General features: G+C 25.4%; 3 protein-coding genes across 3 annotated transcripts; 1 reads left to right on the top strand and 2 right to left on the bottom strand.

The window, feature by feature from the left end:
* Nucleotides 1–201: 201 nt before the first annotated feature.
* On the bottom strand, nt 202–1,172 carry LOC145837966 (glutathione S-transferase kappa 1-like). Its single transcript, XM_082945470.1, has one exon. It carries the CDS (start codon nt 1,148–1,150, stop codon nt 467–469), a length of 684 nt encoding a protein of 227 aa, XP_082801596.1. The 5' UTR covers nt 1,151–1,172; the 3' UTR covers nt 202–466.
* Nucleotides 1,173–2,251: 1,079 nt separating this feature from the next.
* Nucleotides 2,252–3,757, bottom strand: LOC145837902 (LETM1 domain-containing protein 1-like). Its single transcript, XM_082945388.1, has one exon. It carries the CDS (start codon nt 3,698–3,700, stop codon nt 2,561–2,563), a length of 1,140 nt encoding a protein of 379 aa, XP_082801514.1. The 5' UTR covers nt 3,701–3,757; the 3' UTR covers nt 2,252–2,560.
* Nucleotides 3,758–13,805: 10,048 nt separating this feature from the next.
* On the top strand, nt 13,806–19,666 carry LOC145838003 (uncharacterized). The gene is made up of 12 exons (XM_082945518.1): nt 13,806–13,948; nt 14,048–14,120; nt 14,272–14,390; nt 14,572–14,674; nt 15,031–15,206; nt 15,377–15,484; nt 15,602–15,662; nt 15,837–16,009; nt 16,630–16,726; nt 17,232–17,413; nt 18,584–18,716; nt 18,941–19,666. Exons 1-12 carry the CDS (start codon nt 13,834–13,836, stop codon nt 19,461–19,463), a joined length of 1,863 nt encoding a protein of 620 aa, XP_082801644.1. The 5' UTR covers nt 13,806–13,833; the 3' UTR covers nt 19,464–19,666.
* Nucleotides 19,667–20,148: the final 482 nt, after the last annotated feature.

The raw sequence follows: 20,148 nt of genomic DNA, 5'->3' as shown, positions 1-20,148 counted from the left end.
AAACTTACGTATAAATTGTTTAGACTCTTTCTATAATTTAAACATAGCAATATATAGATTTACTGAAGACTTATTTTAAAACCATTATTTATAAAAATAATTCACTTTGAGTAAGTACTATATTCTCAACTAATTTTATTAATTTGGAAGTGTAATTTAAATTTTATTTACAAAATTACAGCAAACAAGTTAAATTGGCACAATTCAAAAATATATAGATTTTAATGTAAAAAAATTAAAAAGTAGTCTCTGAGTTACAAAGGTAAAATAATAATACAAGATACTTAACAATCGGAGAAATCATTAATTTCTAATAAAATGATTGCTAGTTTAACTTTTTTATTAATAACTAAAGATCAAAGTTCATAAATAAAGTCAAAAGGTAGAGCACTGAACTAAATTTAAAATACTGCAAAAGTTCACACGATTAGTTTATATATATTAAAGTTCATACAATAATGCTCTTTTAAAGCTTTGCAATTTTTTTCCATGGTCCTGGCCATTTTTCATCTAAATAATCAGCAAGTAAGAAAAGTCTATCGCTTCCAAACATTGGTACGGTCTTACCATTAGGAAGATGAACAAGGTAAAATGGTAACCCGAAACAGCCGTATTCAATTGCATGCTGAGTGTTTTGCTTTAACAAATCTTTTACAGAAGGGGACTTAATTGATTCGATAAGTCCCTCAACTAACTCGTTTGGAATTTTTGCATCTACACATGCTTGTTTCAAGCTTGTTTCTTCTACTACATCCAAATGTTTCCACCAAAACCTCGAGTACAACTCATCAGCAAGTGGTTGCAAGTACGATGGATGCTTGTTAGCAACTGAAGTCAACAAACGCTGAGCGCTAACCGTTCCTTTAACAAACATCACTTCGTGCGCATTTTTCGGCATTTTGTACTCAACATCGAAATACTCGCTAATTCTCTTCAGATCCTTTCCCATGTACTTACCTTTGGCAGGCACAGTAGCCGGTGGTTTGTTGCCTGTCTGACCCATTATGCCAGCTAAGAAAACGGGTTTAAGTTTTAAGTCCATAGATTTCCATATTTTTTGGTATTTTGTAAGTGTTGCATAGGTAACGTAGCTATAAGGTGAAATAATATCAAAAAACAAGTCAACAACAATTTTTTTCTTTTGTGACATTTTTGAAGAACTATTAATAATACACACTGTTAGGTAAGTTATTTTTTAACAGAAACTGTACACTCAGTATCTTTGTTAGAAAATATTTTTTAATAAATAGAAGAACTTCACTATAATTAGTTGAACAATTTTAAGTTTTACGTATTTAGCCTGCATAAGTAACAAACCAATTAGATTTTTTTTGTAAAATTTAGATAATAAAACTCAGCAATCTGCATACAATGTAAAAATATAAATGAATCTAAACTTATGAGGTAATTTCGGAAAAAATATTTAAATATCTTAGATTTATTGTGATTCTGTTTTAAAAATTAAGTTCGTACTTTTAAAGTACAAAAAAATAAACTGTACACTTTTGATATCTAATAAACACTTAATAAATAATAAAAATTATAATTAAAATATAAAATAGGTTGCAGTCACAAAAGTAATAGTTTTGTTATAAGCAAAAAAAACTATTATACAGAACTTTGTTTTAGTTCTAACTAAAATAAAGTTCTGTATTTATTTTTTACCTTTTAGGTATGTACAGACACTTCGTTAAAACTTAAAATAACATATTGAAACTATCAGAGGTAAGCAAATTTAATTACATATATTTCTTTATAGTCAAAAACAACTTTCTATGAAAAATATAATCCCCAACTTTCTTATTCTAAATTTATGGCAGTAGGTGAAATTTCTACATTATAAAATGGAATTAAAAGCCTTGTTTAAAAATTACGAAATAATAAAATTAAGAAACCAGTCACTACTTTGTCTTGCTTGATACTTCATAAACTTTTTACAAAGAGGGTACTTAATATGCAAATAAATAAATATTTTCTTAATAAAAATCAAATTAGTTTTGTTTCTAATTCGTTTAAAATTTAATTGTTTTTACCAACTAGGATTTTTTTTAGAAAAGAACGTGTTTAACTTGTGATAGTCTAAAATACTTATTAGACTTTTTGTATATACTTGTTTTTAAAATGCAAACTGTTTTCATTATTGAAATATAAGGAGAAGCTTATTTAATTTCAATCTAATTAATCAATTAAAATATGTAAGTTACTTTAAAATTGATTTTATGAACATAAATTTTTTATTGAAATTCATGAAGAATAATGCACAGTTGTTTATTTAGGTAGTTTTAAATAATTATTAACGTATTTAAATATAGCTAAATTTACTTTAATAATTTCGAGTTATTGAGCTTTTGGTATGAAACGAAATACAGTAATTGTAAAGCTAATAATCTTTAATCTATTTTTAACAACCAATCAAATTTTAATGAAAATAGGTTAACGAATAATTTTGTTAAAAAAATACGTTTAAGCAGCAAAACTTATAAAACACTTATATAGCAGAGAAGCGATTAGAAATTGTTATTGTTGTAAAAAAAAAAAAAAGTTTTAACTTTTTTAATAATCAATCAAGTGCTGATCTTTGATATTTAAGTTCAGAAAATTCAATGGAATTAATCACCATTGCATGTAGCAAAAACCAAATGTCATCCTCCTTAAATTGTGTACTGAATTCTAACCATTTCTTTAACCAGTATACATTAGCTTCATGAGAAAGTGTAGAAGAGTTTAACCCTCTCATATAATTAGCATCAATAACTTGTTCCTGTGTTAACTTAGACAAATCCATTTTCTGTAGTTTTCTGTCTAATTCCATAATTATCTGAATTTTTGATTTAAGTTTTTTTGTGAGGGAATTTAATGTACCTATACTACTTACTTCAAAAACTTTACAGAATGCTTGAATAAGTATAAGATTTGAGTTTTCAAGACTAAAAGGAAAGTTCTGACATATTGTTCTGAGTAAAATTAAATCGCTATATTTGACAACTCCTTTCAGTTGAAGTTTAGACAATATTTCTTTAACTATTTGTCTTTCAGACAAAGATAAAAATTGCTTACTTTTGTGGTACTCCATATGGTGGATGACAACCTTATGATGTTCAAATCGATCAAAATGATTTAGTTTGTAAAACAGTTGTTTTTGTGAAAATGACCAAAAACTTCTAGGAAATAGTTTTCGTGGAAAAATTAGTATTGGTACCCACATGAGCCAAAAACCCATTGGAATAACAGCAATAATTAATATTGATACACTTTTTGGTATATCTCTTCTAAAACTGTTTGCTGCCATTAACTCATTATAGTTAAAAGTTTTTAGTTTTTGAGGTGTTTTTCCGCTTTTCTGAACTGCATAAAAAGTTTTCATATTATAATACTCTGTTGATACACCTATTTTTATTCTTCCAAGAATTTTTCTTATAGAAAAAGGCACAAGCTCATTGTAAATTTTAAGCGTTTCAGATTTCAGTTTGTTATAACTTTCATTATTAAATTTTCTAATTTTTAAATCATATATATCTTTTTGATGTCTCAATAAAGGAGGTTTAAGTTGGTGTGTTCTATTATCAGCAAGACTCTCAAACGATTGCTTTTTTGTGTTTAAGTGTTGAAAACTTGTAAGTAGAATTTTCTCATAAAAATATTTTTTTGGAACTTGTGATGTAGAATGGCTACAATAGTTTAAGCTCCTCAGTGAATACATTTCCAAGATTAAGCAAAACTTCAAAAAGTGTATTTTAAGTTTAATAACCTTAGAAAAAATACCTGAAAAATTTAAATAACTTAACCATATTAATTAATGAGCTAACTACTATTATATCATCACTTATGATATTTGCTAAAAACTCAAACAACAAAATAAAGAAAAAATTTTATGTGGTATTATAAGTGTTTTTACTATGCTCTTTATAATGCAAAATATATTTCATTAGTTTAAAAGATAAATAGACAGAGTGAGTTGAATTAAATAAATATTTGTAGTACAGTAACCTCTCGCATCTTTACACTCTCGTGACGTTACGCACTCTCGTTTAGTTACGCATTTTAGAATTCTAAAATTTTCAAAAAATAAAAATCTCATTTTCTTTTTAATATTGCACAAATTAGGTTTATTGTATATTTTTTATTTGAAATATTTTTAAAAATTTTAGTTCACCTCTCTATATCTTAAGACTTTGTTAACTTATTTTCCTTGACTAATTGATAAGCATTTAATTATTCTTAAGTATATCAGAAATTTTGTTAACAATAATAGATTAAATAAAATTTCTAAACATAAAAAAAATTTATTAAACATTTTTCTTATATTTTACATATTTTTGTTCTAAATAAGAAACCCATTACAGCACCAAATGCATATTTTTGTAAAGGGCTGTATAAACAAATTTTAATATAGACACCACACCATTTCTTAAATGTAAACAAATGCTTAATTATAAATTGAATTTGCTAAGTAGAATTATATAAATGTTAAGTATTAAATAAGTCACATATAAATAAAGATTAAGATAAAATCTACTTTCTATCAAAAATAAGTAAAACTTTTCTACAAGTTTTGTTATATTATTAAATTTAAATCTTTTTTTTGATATATGTATAGTTTTATGTTTGGTTTTTATATTTAGAAGTAAAGTAAACAAATTGTTAAATGTGGGAAGTCCCCAGTCTGATTTTAACTAGAAGCAATATCAAAAAACAGCCATTTTAGTAAGTATATTTAGAACCACTCGTATCTTTACGATCTCTCGTATCTTTACACAACTTTTCTGTGGACACAATGTGCGTAAATAAGCGAGAGGTTACTGTACAGTAAAAATTAATAACAATATAAAAACTCGGAGCACAGTCGCCAGAACTTGAATGTGGTTAGTCTAGTAGTTGTTAAGGCCATGGGGGGTAAACCATCTTTTTTACAAGTTGATCTTATTTTAAAGAGTTTTTTCTATGCTTGAAGATGCTTTTTATCGTTTTAAAAAATTCAAATTATTTTTTGAGATATGACTAGTCAAAGTCGGGCCGCATAATAGGTTTCCTATGGAAAGGGAAAACTAAAACAGCGAAAAAAGACCATTTTATTTAAAAAACATCTCCTCCTACATTTTTCAAGCAATCTTTTTCAAACTTTCACAGTCTAATCTTTATACAACAACAAAAAATGTTACTTTGGAGTTTTTAAAAAAATTGTAAAAATATTATTTTAAAAAAAAAAAACACTTTTTTTTTTTAATTTTTTTGATTATTTTTTTATTTTTTTACATTATTAAAATTCTAAAGTAGAGTTTTTTTTTCTTTTAATATAAGGAACATTTCCTGAAAATTTGAAGAAGATTGCTTGAAAAATGAAGAAGATAGATTCTTAGTAAATTTTTAAATTTCCGAGAAAATTGACCAAAATTTGTGGTACATACGTTTGTATCAGAAATTTTTTACAAAAAATAAATATCTCAAAAGTTAAATGATATTTTTAAATTCTATAAAAACAGGCTTGTAGTTTGTATTTAAAGCTTTCATATAAAAGCCAAAGTTAATTTTTGTAAAAAAAAAATTGGACCCCCCCCCCCCCCTATGGCCTTAATTTCATAGTTTTTCATCTTAGAACGTCAAACACCTAGTCTGGATTATGACGCTGAAAAATTAGAAGTTTTAATACAGTTATATCTAGATTCAAGAGCTATATTTATAACATTTATGCTTTTAAAAAGAGCTAGGTTAAAATGTCAAAGCAAATTTAATATGATTTAGTTTGATAAGTATGCTTTGCACTTTGCAGCAACAGCATTGCCACTCTTTTAATTAAAAAAATTGTTATAGTGACCAAAAACTGTTCTTGAGTGACCTTAACTGTCCTGAGTCATCATGAGTTTTTTAAATCCTTTAAAAAATAAGTCAAAAGTTTTTAAAATAAATAAAAAACTTATCTCTTCAACAGAATTAGTTATAAAATAACAAATATTGAAATTAAATCTCACTCAAAATCTATAAAAAATAGCCTAAAAATTTTATAACACTTTTTGGAGTTAGCCTGAGTTAAAAAAAAAATCAAAATAATTACTGTTTTCCTAGATTTTCAACTTTTTAAAATATTCTGAGTTATCCTTAGTTTAGTGCATGGCAACCTTTTAGTAAGAATGCTTATGTTGTTATGTCAAGTGAATTATGTTTGCCAATAAATGTTTGTTTATCTTAAATAAAAACTTCAGGTTTAATTAAATTTAGTAGATATTTGAAAATTATTTTTTTATATGCAAATATTTAATTTAAAGAACTATGTTTATTAATTATTCAGAACTCTTAAATTCTGGCAACCTTGCTTTAAAGATATTTTCTTAATATGCTTTAAGAGTATATTTATAATTTATATATATATATGATGACGGTTTAGTTTAGTATGTCAATTTGGTTTTAATGGTCTAATCTAGATTGTAGCAAATCATATTTTATTATCATAAATGTTTTTGTATTATTTTTATTAAATTTTTGATTTAATGGATATGTTGAAAAAAGTTGTAATACTTGAATCATTAGCTAAAATCACTGATTAATAGTGTGGCCAGATGGTGTAGGGGTCCAAATAGCATTTACAATCCCTTGAGTTCTTAAAATTTCAAGACCAAAACCCAGTCGCCAACAAATGTAAAAAAAACTATTATTACAGCCTATGATATTTTGACTTATTCTTTTCTTTATTAATATATTATAGACTTATTTTACTATGTAAATTTTTTATATAAATTCATTGGTAAAGGAAGGTTATTGTAAGTATTTATAAATACCATTTGCAATTAAGAATATATAAAATTTAGGTTACTCATTTTCTTTTCAATTTTAATACCACAGTATAAACTACACAAAGTTTCATTCAAGTTATGAATACACTTGTAAAATATTTAGTTAGTAGAATTAGTAAAATATTACTAATATACTTAAAATTATAATTTTAAAATGTAGTAAAATAAAAAACAGCATAATAATAATATGCCTACTCATTCAATCACACTGTCATTAAGATGAAAAAATAATATAAACTTTGGATCAACAAAAAAATTAAATACAAATTTTGACCACTCCAGCTCTGCTCACACCCAGTCACTGAGACCACCAAAGCCCAAAAAAAAGTATAAATACTTTGTGTAGCTCAAGACAGTTGAAGTAATAAGTTTTGTGTAAATTTATTCCAAATATTTTTCATTGAGATGTACAAAAGGGTTTATTTCTTTTTTTTTTACATACATGAAAATATTTTATTTAATGCATTTACCCATAAAATGTTTGTCTTAGTTGATTTAAATGTTAATCATTAATTTTGCAGATGAAATTACACATGACTTACCTGATTTGCTCAACCTTCATAAAATATTTAAAATAGGTGAATGAAGAGTAAGGCTGTGCTTGTTTGTTACTTTTAAATACATGGCTTTCTTATTTGTGTTTCTATTTTAAATGATATTTAAAACAATCAATACACATAATTGTGCCTGCCTAATAAGTATTTTCCAAATAGTTTAACAAGGCTTACTTTGAAGTTAATTATACTGTGTAGTATGTACTAACATATCAGGCAGAGTTACTATAACTTGCCATAAGTAAGTGTAAGTAAATTTAACGGCTATAGTTGTTTAGATTCTTTAATTATAATTTTCATAACTTTAGACTTAATAAATTGAATAAAAAAAATAATAAACAGCACAATTTAAGATAGCATGATTTATGACGACCCTATTAATCACTAAAATTCCTACTTTGTCTCGCAAATGGCAATAATGCTTTTCTATGGTTGTTTCCAGTGTACTAAAGTTGACATATTTCTACCAGTAAGTGATTACACAATTACTTAAACAATACAATTTATTTAAATTAAAACAAACAAAAGTTTAATCTGTGTTCAGAGCTCCTTTTTATAATTTTTGCAACTTTACTATGTAGTGTTGTACCTGTACGTTCACTACGTACCTCTTTAGTAAAAGTAAATTGTAATAAGAGTATGATAGTACAAATACCTGAATCATAATTTTAATGTTGTTTTGTATGATTATATTTATAACTGTTTTAAACCGCAACATTAAAACTTTTGTAGTATGACCTTGTCATTTCAACTAAGCTAATAAATTTTAGTTTTAAAAAATTCATCTTTACTATTTAAAGTTACTTTGTTGTTCGTTTAAGGTTTATAGACATTTATAAGCTTTTTAAATATCCTAAATATGTAATTTTAATACTTAATTTTTTTTTAATACTTCGTTAATAAACACAAAATTTTCTAAAGAACTAACACAGCCGTTACACAGGTATAATTAGAAACAATAACTCTACGTAAATTCAACGTTTTGAAATCTAATTAAGTTCTTATTCGAACAAATAAATTTAAATTCCAAATTTGAACAAATAAAAACTTTGCTAGTTAATTTTTACAAACATAAAAGAACTTTTGTTGATTATGTCTAATAAATCAAACCATGACTGTCGCTAAAATACATAAAACGTCGTTATCTTACTAACTTTTGTTGTGATTTTTTGTGGTGAAGACAGTTAATATAGTAAAAACAGATCAGCTAATCAGCGACACACTTGTAAAATATTCAGTCCTTTTTCTATGGGTCCGATTGTAATTCAAAGGTGTTTTCCCTAATATTTGCTGAGTCATTAAAAAAAAAATTATACCCTTATCCCTAACCCACCTTACCCAAACATAGTAAAAATTTATCAAAAAATAAATTTTTAATAATTAAAAATAAATAATTATGAAAAAAAAAAAAAAGCTGACTCAGCAAGTATTAGGGAAAACCCCTTTAGATTACAACAAGACTCCTTTTCTATAGGCTCATTACCGACCGATAAACCCAAAATCGAAAAAAAACGTTATTCGTTTTAACTGTATTATTTAGCTATTAAATTCTGTAAAAAATATACTTAAAGAACAAATAAACTGTTGTTTAATGAAACTTTTAAGTCAAGAAAAATGTTTTAAATTGTTCCTTATTTTAAAATGGTTGTCGTATCAAATAAACTGTTTATAAACTTTTAAAAATTTGCTTTGTATAGTTCTTAAAGTAAGCTGTTATAAGTCCATTTAAGTTAAATATTATTCTCAATTACGTAGCTAGAATATTTTTAGGGTTAAACGTAATTATTTTTTAAAATTAAACCTTTACAAATGTAATAGTCAGGTACAAAGATGTTCATATTACAGTCTATAAGCTATGCTGTAAGTTTAGCGCAAACATTGTTTAGTAATCTATTATTACATTGTAGTCAATTAGTTTCCATTTTCAGCTTAAAAACTTGCACGGTTGTTTTACAACTTGCACAGATCTATTTAGATAATGGAAGTAAAGCAAACATTAGGTGAACCTGAACATTTTTTTTTTCATAATTTTTGAGATATAACCTTTTTTAAATAAAACCTATAAAATATTTTTTTTATTTAACAACCCGAAAAAGCATGTAATGTCGATTGACCGTATACCTTTTATTTCGTTAATAAATATCTACCTAGACCTAGAACGAAAAAAATCAATGACAATTAAACAGACTTGTTAGTTAATACAACACGTGCAAAGATGGTCAAATCTCGCCAAGTTAATCATCTTTAAAATTTTCAGTAAAATTTATATACAATATAAAAAGTATTATCCTTTGATTACCTTTATATATGTAGCTTGTTTAACTATAAAAAAGTGCTCAAAAATTTTGGTCCAAGTACCTGGTGTACCAAAAAATCTTTCGGTTATCGAGTCGTACACCATTTGGATGCCCTTTAACGTCTTTAATTGTTTTGAGTACAACTAAATTAAAACTTATGCTGATATGTTTATAATTTTGTATTTACTTAATTTAAAAGAGTTAAAAAAGCGTAAGCATAAACGAAATTACAACGAAAAAAAAACTTTATAAAAATAAAAAATATTTGTAGTTAAACTTATTGCAATTACGAGCAAAAGATCGTTGAAAATATTTTTTATAAATTAAATAATTGTATAAAAATAATTATAAAAAAATAAATATATCAACTTAAGGACTAGTACAAGTCGTAATTAAAATATTCTGGATATTATATAACCTTCAGTGAAAGTTTTAAAGAAGATTACCTAGACGAGATTTGATAACTCTCAGACTTTTAACATTAATAAACAAATATGTTTAAGTGATTATATCGAAAAATTATTATTTTACACTAAATAAAACAAAAGTGTTCTAAATTAGTTGATGTTTGTTTTAATTTCATTATCTAAACCAGGGTTTCTCAAAGTAGGGGCCATGAGGTCATAATTTGAAACTTACACTAGATATTCTTGAAGAGAGAAAAAAAAAAAGCTGAGTAACCTTGTTGGAGGGTGCCATAGCTTTTTTAACTCTATTAAAGGGGGCTCTTGAAAAAAATTTGGGAAATCCTTATCTAAACAATTCTATGCAAGTTGTGCAAATTTTAAAGCTTTTAGTGGAAAATACAGTCTATAAAATGGTATAGATAAGTCGACAACTAATCAACGCTTGCATAAAATGATGTTCTAGTTACCTAAATGACAAGAATAAATATCTTAAATGTAGTAAAAACAGTTTGCTTTAAAAATTCAATAAGGCAAATTTTTAGAAATAGTTAGATAATCTAGTAAAATATATTAAATTAGATTAAAAAATGTTTGATTTAAGCAGGTTTATATGAAAAAAAAAATTTAAACAGGAAAACAATTTGAAATTACAACAAGTCAAATTACAATTTGTTTTAGTTCAAGCTAGACTAACTTAAAATTTTGGTTAAGATGTAGTAAACTATATTTTGATATAAGAACAATTTTGTTAGCATTAATTTGGTTTTAAAATAAATACTGATTAAAATAATTCTACAAAACAAAAAAAATTAAGTGATCGGTTTAGAAATGATCGGGTTAAATATGATCAGGTTAGAAATGATAGGTTTAGAAATGATTTAGTTAGAAGTGATCGGGTTAGAAATGATCGCGCATTAGAAATGATAGTAAACCGTAAAAAATATATATTGAGGTTAGTCAAAAAAACATTTTAGTTTGATTATGTTAAACAAAAAAGTATTTAAAGTTGTAAAATAATTTAAACGTTTAAAAATATTTTAAGGCTTATTTTTGTTAGATTTTCAAAACTTTCTTCATTCTTTACACTATCGAACTTATAAAAAGAAAAACAATATAATATTTTTTAAAAGTGTAAAAATTTAGGAAGTTATAGATTTTAACATATATAAACTCGTTTAACATGATGTATTTATAATATTTCGTATTTAAATTACTAGCATATAACTTGTTTACATTTAATTCAAAAAAATTAAAAACAATTTTAAGTCCTTATTTCATTAAATCAAAACCATTTACAACTGTAAAGTGTAACTAAAAGCAGTATTTAAAAGTGTTATAGTACTTTTTTATTTTTAAATTATACCAAAATTATAAAAAACAATATTAAAAGTCTATAGAAAATGCATAGAAACTCTGTAAAAACTTTTACTAGTTAAATTAAGTAGTAGTTAGAGCGGAAAAATTAACGAACATGATGTTTAAAATAAATGTTAGAGAAGTATACGATTTCCTTCTAACCTAAATCAAAATATCTTTATTTAAGTATGTCATTTTAGCCATATCTTGTACAGACTAAATTATTCTTAAAGTATAGCAGTCATATTTGTAGCATCTTTAAAACTTACAACTAAAATTTCATTATTTATGAGCTAATTCATCAATATTAAAAATATTATCATTCAATTTACAGGATATCACATTCGTATCACTAACAACCTCTATATTACCAAAAACTTAAATTGTGGCAATTCTGCTTTTGAGAAAAATATTTCATCTAAATATATGTTTCTACTTTTAGATTTTTAAGTTAAACATTTCTAGTCTAAGACACTGTTAGTTTCAAGATTTACAACAGGTTAATGCTCGTTTTTTGATTAGTTTAAACTGTTTAAATAGTATTTAAAAAAATATCAGCAGAGCCATAATGTTTTTTTATAAGATTAAAACTTAAACATTGAAATAATATAATCGATAAAAACAACAGTGCCTAATAGTTTGTAATTATTTCTGGGAATTGTTCACTTTTGCTCGGAATGTCACTTATTCACAGGGACACTTTTGCACGAGTCGCTTCTTTTGTACGACGTCTTTATTGCACGGAGTGTCACTTTAGCACGAAGCGTCACTTTTTTACAGCGAAAGCTTTGCAGGTGCGTCAATTTTACCCGAATCGTATTTTTGCACGAGCGTCACTTTTGCAAAAGATTAGGGCTGTGGTTATGTCTAGGGTCAGAGTTAGGATCAGAGTTAGAATTAGGGTAAGGGCTAGGGTTAGTATTAGATTTAGAGTTCGAGTTGGGGTCAGAGTCAAAACTAGGGTCAAGTTCAATGTTAGGGTCAGGGTTAGGGTGAATAAGTGCAAAGTGACACCGTGCAAAAGTATCTGCTCGCGCTTTAATGATGACTCATGCAAAAGTGATTACGGTGCAAAAGAGATGCCGTGCAAAAGTGACACATCGTGCAAAAGTATCCCTTTGTGCAATAGTGAAACCGAACGACCATTTCTTTCTTTTTAATTCTAACATTAGACTTCTTTTATTTTTAACTTGCATTCGTAAATTTCTACCTTGGTACAATTTCAATTCTACTTTTGTATATGTTTTGTTTATATTTGAACTAATTTTTTTTAAACAGTTATTTTGTTGCATAAATATTATTATTTTTTACTTAATCAACTGTATATAAATTAACTTAAAACTAGAAAGAGAATAAAGTTAAAACTTATACTGATCAGTCAAGTAATAATTTAACTGTTATACCTGAGTAGTAAAGTAGCTTATTTTAAAATAGGTAAATTAAACCGAAGTATTTTTCGCCAAACTAATCAGTTGTAAACATGGTGACGTGATAAGTATAGCTGTAACAAATCAAAGAAGTTCTTAAATAACACAGAAACATCCAAATAAATATACTTAAACTACATAAATAAATAAAAAAGAAACAAAAAGTTTTAAAATTGAATACTTTTTTAATACCAATGTAAGTTTTTGTTTTAATACAGCTGTATTTATCTGGATATAAAACCTTTATGAGCATGGTAAAAGTAATTCAGTTTAATTTGCTGTATTGTTTACCTAATATAATGCATTGTGAAATGTTACTTAAGAATATTAAAATGGATATACAAGAAAGTCAACTTAAAAAATACTTAAAAAAATAACTTTACTAAAACAAAATTAGATAGTAAATACAGAGTATTTCGTTAAACTTAGTCAGATTTATCAGCAGCTTTAAATTACTAAACACTGCATTCAACTATTATCGCTATTTATTAGAGTTGAGATATACTTAACTAATTTCGCATCTTACAAGCTTTTCTATTGTCTCTAAAAGATTTTAGCAGAAAAACTTTATTTAAAAGAAAAAAATCTTCTTAAAAAAGTATGAAACTTTTAGATGAAAAATGAATTTAATTAAGACTTTATTTATAAACTATTTTATCCTAATAGTTTTCAGTAGAATTAAACTACTTAAAAAATTTTACCTAAAAAAGTGTACTCTAAAAACCAATTATTAAACAGTTTGTTTTTTTAAGGTTCTTTAACTCTTAAAAAATCGTTAAATAAAATCGATATTTTGTTTACAAGTTCCCTAAATTAATTAATTTAAGGCTTTGGTTGTTGTTATAAACAACGTAATATAGTTTCATTGTTAGGTTTTAAAATATAAATTAGACGTAAAAAAGTGAGGTGAGTTTTTAATAAGCCCCGAAGGTATTTATTACGCATGTGCTGTGTTTAAATTCTACTCTCAAATTTTTGACTGTGTTAAACATGGATTGCTTTGAAAAATGAAGTTTTTAAAAGTTTATTTTTTTAATTTTTTTTTGTTTTGTATATTTTTATTGACAACAAATGGGAGACGACAATGGCGAAGACCAAAACCAACAACTAACCGACCTAAAAGTATTTATTTTATTAGTTTGTTTTTCTGGTAAACAACGAAAAGTAATAACAAGCAGGTTATATTTTTTAAATAACAAAACTTTAATTTTTAATTTTTAGCTACTACCCTTGGAGGTAAATTTAACCCAAAAAACCCATACTTTAGACAAAAAACTCAACCGAAAACACCAAAGTAAGTAGTTATAATTATATATTTACCTTGTTACAATTATAAGGGCAGTAAAGCTTTATTTTTAAATAGTATTACGAAATAATTATACATAAAGATCATAATTAGATTATTAAGTGTTTAATTTTTTTTTTAACTAAGACCTGAAAAACAGACCTCGTGTTGTTAGAATAACGACTCCTCCAAGAAATCGTTTTAGAAATCCTTTTATGTCAAATATGGTGATTCCAATCTTGACACAACAAAAAGGAGCTCCCCTTGAAGACCCAGCATGTTCGTAAACTTTTATTATTTTTAAATATAGTAGCATTTATAGATATTTTATACGTGTTTTATAAATAATTAAGCTAGTTTAACAAAAAAATGGAGTTGCATTTTTTTTATGTTAATACATTTAATTTTTCTTTACAGTTTTATTTTGTCGGTAATTTAAAATAAATATAATAATTTCTAGGGGTTCACTGTATTAGAAGTGTAAGAGTCTCAGACACATGGACCGAGATATTTAGTGATGGTTATCCAGATCAAACTTCAATGCAACAGCAATGCACATGGATGTTAGATATATACAACTTTTTTTATTAAAAAAAAACAATATTACTTGTTGTAACATTTATTCTTTTCAGATTAAGTTCATTTTAGTTTACATTGATTATAAAACCCTTTTATACGGAAAATTTTATAACTAAGGTTTCAAAATGCTAGAAAATCTATATGTATACTATAGATGCCAAAAAATTCTTTAAAAACGTTTAAATAAAACTTGTTTACTTATACTTTTCTGTTTTTTTTTTTCAAATTAGCTTAAAAATAAAATAATATTTTTTGTTGTAAAAAATTGATATTTATTTAAAAAACACAGTTTTAAATAGATATATACAATACTATTAAACATTTTTTATGTGGTTTTAAGGTTTTACTGTGATCAAGGTAGCAAAATACGGTTGTCGTTCAACGACGTAGATCTGCAAGGAATGAACGTAGGAGGAGGATGCAAGTCACAATTTGTTGAAGTTATTGAAATGTACTATTCTGCTTCTCAGGGAAAGTATTGCGGTGAAAGAATTCCTGGTGATTATGTCAGTAAAGGTTACTTTTTTTTCGTGACTCTATTTCTTTTTTTTCTGAGATTCTTTGAAACGTATTCTTTACAGTTTAAAACACCATAAAATCGGACTATTTTTTTAATGTCTAAACTTCTAAACTTTTGTTTTTGACTTTTATTATTAGTCAGTGTTAATTATTTTATTCATCATTAGGAACAAAGTTACGATTAGATATTCAAAGGGATACAACAGTTTATCCTTACAGAGGATTTTCTGCTGCTGTTAGAGCAGAACCAGCCACAACGAAAAGCGGAACTTATAGTTAAGTTTTTAAGTTTAACCGTAAAACGTTTGTTTTCTTTCAAAATATTAGCAAAATGGTTTTGCTACTGGTCTTACTTTACAAAATGAAGTATTTTTAATGATAAAAATCTGCAGAGTACAGTACATTAAGAAGAATGGCAACAATTGCTAACACAGTTACTGTATCAACTAGAAGGTAAAAAGTAAAAATGATTACACATGGTTTATCGTAACTTTGATTTTATTTTATTTTACAAAAAAAAGTTTTGACTTACAATTAAAAAAGAATAATATATGAAAAAACTATGTATTAAGTTAAAAGACTTATGTATGTTAAATCCTTAGTGCTACAAATACTTTTAAACAACAGTTCGACTACAGCTACTAAGCGTTCATTAAGAAGGCCTACTACTACTAAAATACCACTGATGCAAAAGTCAACTCAAAAAAATAGTGTTGAAAAAGTAGAAAAAAAAGATAATGAAAATTTTGAATTTTACGGACCAAATAACCAGCCTCAACTTTATATACCGAATTCAAAAAGTTTATTATTTTTAAGCTAATAAAAATTCGAAAGAAGTTTATAAAAAAGTTCAGATATTTAATACTTTTAAATTAAATACAACGAAAATAAGTTAATGCTTAAAATTTATACAGCTATAGCTATCTTACTATAAGTATTAACAGTTAAATTTTTCATAAAAGCTTTCTTTATCCATGATAATAAACTAATATAAATTTTGATCGAATAAAGTTTGTTTACGTTTAAATAACTAATATTTTAGTCAGGTGTTAATAGTATATTACTTTTGTTTATTATTAAATTAATTAAACTTATGAAACAGATTATGTTATATTTTGCTTTGATAATATAACAGTTGTACATAATATAATAAAGTAAGATATGATAAGACGCAATAACAAAGTCAATTTTTACTACAGAAGCAGCTAAGCTTAAATTTAAAACAAAATGCTTAAAATAATTTTATTTACTATATTTTAAAAAAATATACCAAACATATCAAAAATCAAATAAATAGGAATAAGAAAATTTTATAAATTTTAATATATATTTTTTTTAGAACTTAAACTGTTATTAAAAGGTCTATTTACATGTTAGACTTTTTTTAAACAGTAAAGTTATCTAATAATATATTATAAAGGTAGGAAAATGCTTTCTTCAACTACGATAACGTTACTAGCAGTAGGTGTCATCATATTTTTATTTGCAATTGGAGGACTTTCCTACTATTTCAAGAGGTGATTAGATTAAAAGACTAAGTATAATCAATACAAATATTACTAAATTTTTATAAAGCTACAAGCAAAAAAGGTTAAATTTTTTGATTAGAGCTATTAAGAATGAAGTTTTCTAAAGAAATATAAATTTAAACACTGTTTACGAAGTTAATCTTTCAGAAAAGTTCTTTAAATAGACTAAAATGAATTCACACGCTCTCTAAGGATTCTAAAATTTATTGTTTAAGGTTAATTTTTAAATAACAAGTTATTTATATTGTATTATCAACCGTTTAGTAATATTAGTTCTATCGCAGCTATTGATAGTTTTTATCCAGAATTGTTTTAACCAGTATATTTTATTTAGTTACCCGATATTACTTTGTTTAAGTTAATATATGCATCAACAATAATAATATAATATCATAAGCATTGTTTAGATTTGAATTACTAAAAGTGAATAACTTAATAAGTAAATGATATAACTCTTGTTAGCAAAATTTAATGAAATTGCTAAATGCAACAGTTTGTTATGGGATATGTACCAAAAGCTCTTTTTTCCGGAACAACATCGCAAAAAACAAAGAAGAAAAAAAAGAAAAATGAGGAATATTGAACGCAGAAAGAAACTAAATAGTATGACTGATGGTGATGACATAAGTATGACATCATCGATGTATAGTAGAAGAAAAAGTGTCACTTTTCAAGGTACATTTAACGATACTAAAGCACTTTCAGATCATTACAAATCAGTTTAGAAAATTAATCTTTTTTAAAGTTAGTTGAAACAAATGTTTATATCCAAAATGCGAAGGTTTATAAGCTTATTAAAAAAGTAAATAAATCAAAAAAAGTACTTTAAACTTTAATTTTCTAAGACGTCTAGAAATTTTACTATTGAATAACTTGTCAGCTAAAACTAATTTTATTGCATCTAAATTAAAAGCATGTTAAATATGGTGGTGAACTGACAAGGTACTTATTTTTAAACATTTTGTTCAGAACAATTTAAACATTTTTAAATGCTAACTGTAAAATACTTTAGACAGTAAAATCAATCAAAATTTTTTTGTAAATATTCGTTAAGTTAAAAAGTGTAGTTTCTTGTTACTTTTTAAATTTAGTTCGATAATACTATAACACAAAAAAATTTAAAGGCATAAATTTTATGTATTAAAAGATTCAAAATTCCTTGGTACTAACTCTCCTGTGATATATTGTGTTAATTTAAAAACTGACTTATTTCGTTTTAAAACTAACTGTAAATTTAAAATAAACAAGGGTGATTCATATAAATTGAAATTAAAAGTAAGTTATTAAATGTTTAAAATCACTTTATTGGAAACAATTGAGTTCCTGCTTGTTTAAGTTTGCTTTACAACTTTATTGTCTCAATACGAGTGCTATGGTTAATTATAGTACTATATTTAGTTTTACTTATTTTTAAGACTCAGCATTATTAATTGGAATTTTTTAGATAAGATCCTTATTTAATTTATTTTTTAAAAGTTGTTTCAAAATAAATATTTTAAACTTTTTTTAAGGTTTATTCAAAGTTAAATTTTCTAAAATCAAAAACATTTCTATAAGAGCTAAAACCACTTTTAGTCATTGTTTTAGGAGCTGCTTACTTTACTTACTCTAACTTTATTATACTGAATAGACTTTATTTTTTCATTTTGTACAAAATTAGGTGCAACAAAATTTTTTATATAGTTCAATGAGTTTAAGGTTTAAAGAGTTTCAGCAAAACAGAGTGCGTAAAAACAGAACTTTTTTATAAATAGTCAAAATAGTTCTTAATTTATTAAAAAAGTAAACACATTTTAAAAATAAAAGACCCCAAACTTTAAAACTTAAATTTATGAAAATATTTAGATGAATGGACTGATGACGGATATGTTGAGCAAGATGGACAACTTTCAGAATTTGGCGGCTCAAGAGTTAGTTTAAGAGACTATGATAACGAAGAAATAAGTGAAAAAGTTGCGCAAGAGATTGAAGAATTTAGGTAAACCTACTTTTATTAAAATAAAAAATGTTACATTTAAAACAATATGGCAAATAATTAATTGAAATCATATTTTTAGTTTTTGTTTTTACTAATAACACTTTAATAGAAATTTCTAAATATAAAAAATGCAGTGTACATTTCTACTCAAACATGTTATAAAAATATAACGAATATTACATAACTTAATTTATGGCGAAACTAAACTCCAACATTTTTGAAAGCGAGCACCCAAAGAAAGAATTTAAAGAAGAGCCGATTTATGAGTTATCAAACGACGATGAAATGTCCTCTACCAGCAAAGAATGGGAAACTTCTTCTTTTACCTCAACTACTTCAGGGATTTCTACGCATTCAAAGGACTCCGTAAGAACTACATCTAGGCACCCTGATCACAGAAGTTTTAGAAAAATAAAATTAAAAGAAAAATTAGAAAAAACCTCGACAAACAACGACATGCAACATACGGAAATACCTTCAGTTTCTTCGAATGTTGATAAAGTTACACCACCAGAGTCTTCAACTCCGTCCTTTGATATCAACTCCACTCCTTATACACTAGAACAGCAACAACTTGATGCGGCAGAGTTGCTAAAAAATTTACTCCAACAAAATCCAAACCTAATTAAACAAGAAACTGAAAAGCTGGAAAAGAAGAAGTCTCAGAATGAAGTTGTTAGTGAATTTTCGGAATCTGAATACAATAAAAAAATAAAATCAGAGAACGAAAAGGCTACCGATAGCTAACTAAATACTTTATTAGAAAAACTTTTTAAATAACTTTTAAAGTTTTTGTGTCTAAAAATAAAATTTTAGAATACTTGCAAAGCGAAAAGACAACTTATTGTTAAATTTGTGTAAAATAGTTTGCAGTTGACTATTATTGTTTATTGAGCGATAAAAAAAAGCGCTCAAAAAGTTTGGTCTAAGGACCTGGTGTACAAAGGAACCTTTCGGTTTTCGAGTCGTACACCACATGCATGCTTATAAAGTTTCTTACGAGCTATTACACATAATTTTTTTTATCGTTTAAATTTTAGTAAAAAAACAATCAATTAAACGAAATGAGATTAAACGATTAAACGAATAAGACTAGTTGTATTTTAAACTTTTATTTATCTTTAATTTAACAAAAGTTAAGCAAACTAAAAAACAATAAAATAGTAAGTGATATATACAAAATAGGAATACATATAAATTTCTTATTGTAAATAGTTTTAGTAATCTTATATTTAGCATTGAATACATTAAATAAATATTCTTACATAATTATTTTGTACTTTAAAACTTCAAAAATTGACTTTATTCATTTTAAATTAGTGTACTAATAGAAATACTTTAAAGCTTGTTTTTAACTCACAAAGTTTTTAGTAATTTTTTATCTGACTTTTTCCTCTTACTAAATAAAAAATAAGATCTAAAGTTGATGGAA

This window comes from Thalia democratica, chromosome 6 (genome assembly GCF_965202585.1).
Source record: "Thalia democratica chromosome 6, ktThaDemo2.hap1.1, whole genome shotgun sequence".
Lineage (NCBI taxonomy): Eukaryota > Metazoa > Chordata > Thaliacea > Salpida > Salpidae > Thalia > Thalia democratica.
This window is presented reverse-complemented; position numbering and strand designations above follow the sequence as displayed.